The sequence below is a fragment of the Sycon ciliatum genome, chromosome 10 (genome assembly GCF_964019385.1).
Source record: "Sycon ciliatum chromosome 10, ocSycCili1.1, whole genome shotgun sequence".
NCBI classification, from domain to species: domain Eukaryota; kingdom Metazoa; phylum Porifera; class Calcarea; order Leucosolenida; family Sycettidae; genus Sycon; species Sycon ciliatum.
This window is the reverse complement of record NC_088652.1, coordinates 8,207,302-8,208,799: the sequence shown is the minus strand read 5'-3', so window position 1 is coordinate 8,208,799 and position 1,498 is coordinate 8,207,302. Positions and strand designations below refer to the sequence as shown.

General features: G+C 48.1%; 1 protein-coding gene across 1 annotated transcript; it reads left to right on the top strand.

The window, feature by feature from the left end:
* Positions 1–478: 478 nt before the first annotated feature.
* On the top strand, positions 479–1,207 carry LOC135826602 (mannose-binding protein C-like). Its single transcript, XM_065339207.1, has one exon. The coding sequence runs from the start codon at positions 479–481 to the stop codon at positions 1,205–1,207; it is 729 nt and encodes a 242-aa protein (XP_065195279.1).
* Positions 1,208–1,498: the final 291 nt, after the last annotated feature.

Genomic DNA, 1,498 nt, shown 5'->3' with positions numbered 1-1,498 from the left:
CCGAGCCGCTTGTAAATCTAATAATTATTGTGTAGGCTTTCTGGGAGACTGTAATTGCAATATAAGATGAGTACTTTCCCAGTTTGTAATGCGAACATGGCAGCATGCGGTTGAAGACCATTCGCAACCAGCTCTAATTGAACCATACTGCGCCCACTGCACAGCATTCTTTCGGATCTGTGGAGAGTTGGCCGTTCCCAGGGCATTCTAAGACCTGCCACCATAGCATTAAGGATATACTGGCGTCGCCTTTTCGTACTAATGGAGACGTAGGGTGTCTAAGCCAAAAATACTAAGAGGATCCTGAAGCAGTCGGCACCTCCCCGTTAAAGAGAGTAGCTAGCATACAGTATAAAATGGGCAGCTGAAACAACAGAAACCAAACCAACAGTTGATCCACATCGGTCATATAATTAATTAGTCGACATTGACAAAATTAACCTTCAGAAAATATTCTCTACTTTCCAGTGAAGTGAATATGATGCGTCTTACCATTCTTCTGGCGTTTGGTCTGTGCCTGCTCTCAATGACTTTGGCTGGCACAATTTCCTCAGAGGATAGCGGAAGCTATGCTGAGGTTCTCTTTGACTCCCTGGACGAAGAGGAGATTGACAAGGCACATGAACTGGCTGAGGAGACTGCATCGTATGCGAGCAAGAGCCATGCTGAGGAGTACTTGGACAACCTGGACGAAGAAGAGATTGATCAGGCACGTCAAGTGGGTGCGGAAGCACATTCAGCAGGTGCAAAGAAGGCCAACAGCACCTCCAGTGCTATGGGCAAGCGTGAGGCAAGAACAGCTTCAATGACTGCCCAGTGTTGCAGAAACTCCAGAACTGGACTTTTGATCTACCGCTACGAGAATCGCCCCATGACCCGTGGAGAAGCGCGCCGCAACTGCCGACGGAATGGTGGAGACTTGGCCAGTCCGAGCAACATGCAAGAATTCATTGTCCTAGAGAATCTCATCCGGCCATTCACAGGCGTTCCTGGTGTCTGGCTGTTCTACAATGATGTCAAAACCGAGGGAAGGTTCGTAGATGTCTCTGGGCGGCCCGCTGTGATCAACAACTTTCTGAAGGGCGAGCCAAACAACGTTGGTCCGGGCGGTGAAGACTGTGTGGAGATGGATGGTGGTACTGGCATGTTTAACGATACTCCATGCTCACAAGAACGCCTGTCTGTCTGTCAGTTCAGGATTCGATAATTCTGCTGTCAGTTTGCCAAGGTTTGTGATGCACGCAATTGTTGGCCACGTGAGTTTCTCGATCCTCTACCTCCCCCCCCCCCCCACCCTCTCTCATTCTCTCTTATTTTTCTTTCTCTCAGTTCTATTTCTTATATTGCTATCTGCAACTTTGTTTCACAGCTTATGTGAATCAAGCATTGTTGACTGCTAGGGTGGTTATGGCTGTTAGCGGTGCATTGCATGTACTTCACTCCATCTGCCATTGGTGAAAAATCATGTCATTAGCGGTCTTTCAGTGCTAGCCTTTAC

Coding starts and splice junctions, on each gene's coding strand:
- LOC135826602 (XM_065339207.1), top strand. CDS start 479: ATGATGCGTCTTACCATTCTTCTGGCGTTTGGTCTGTGCCTGCTCTCA.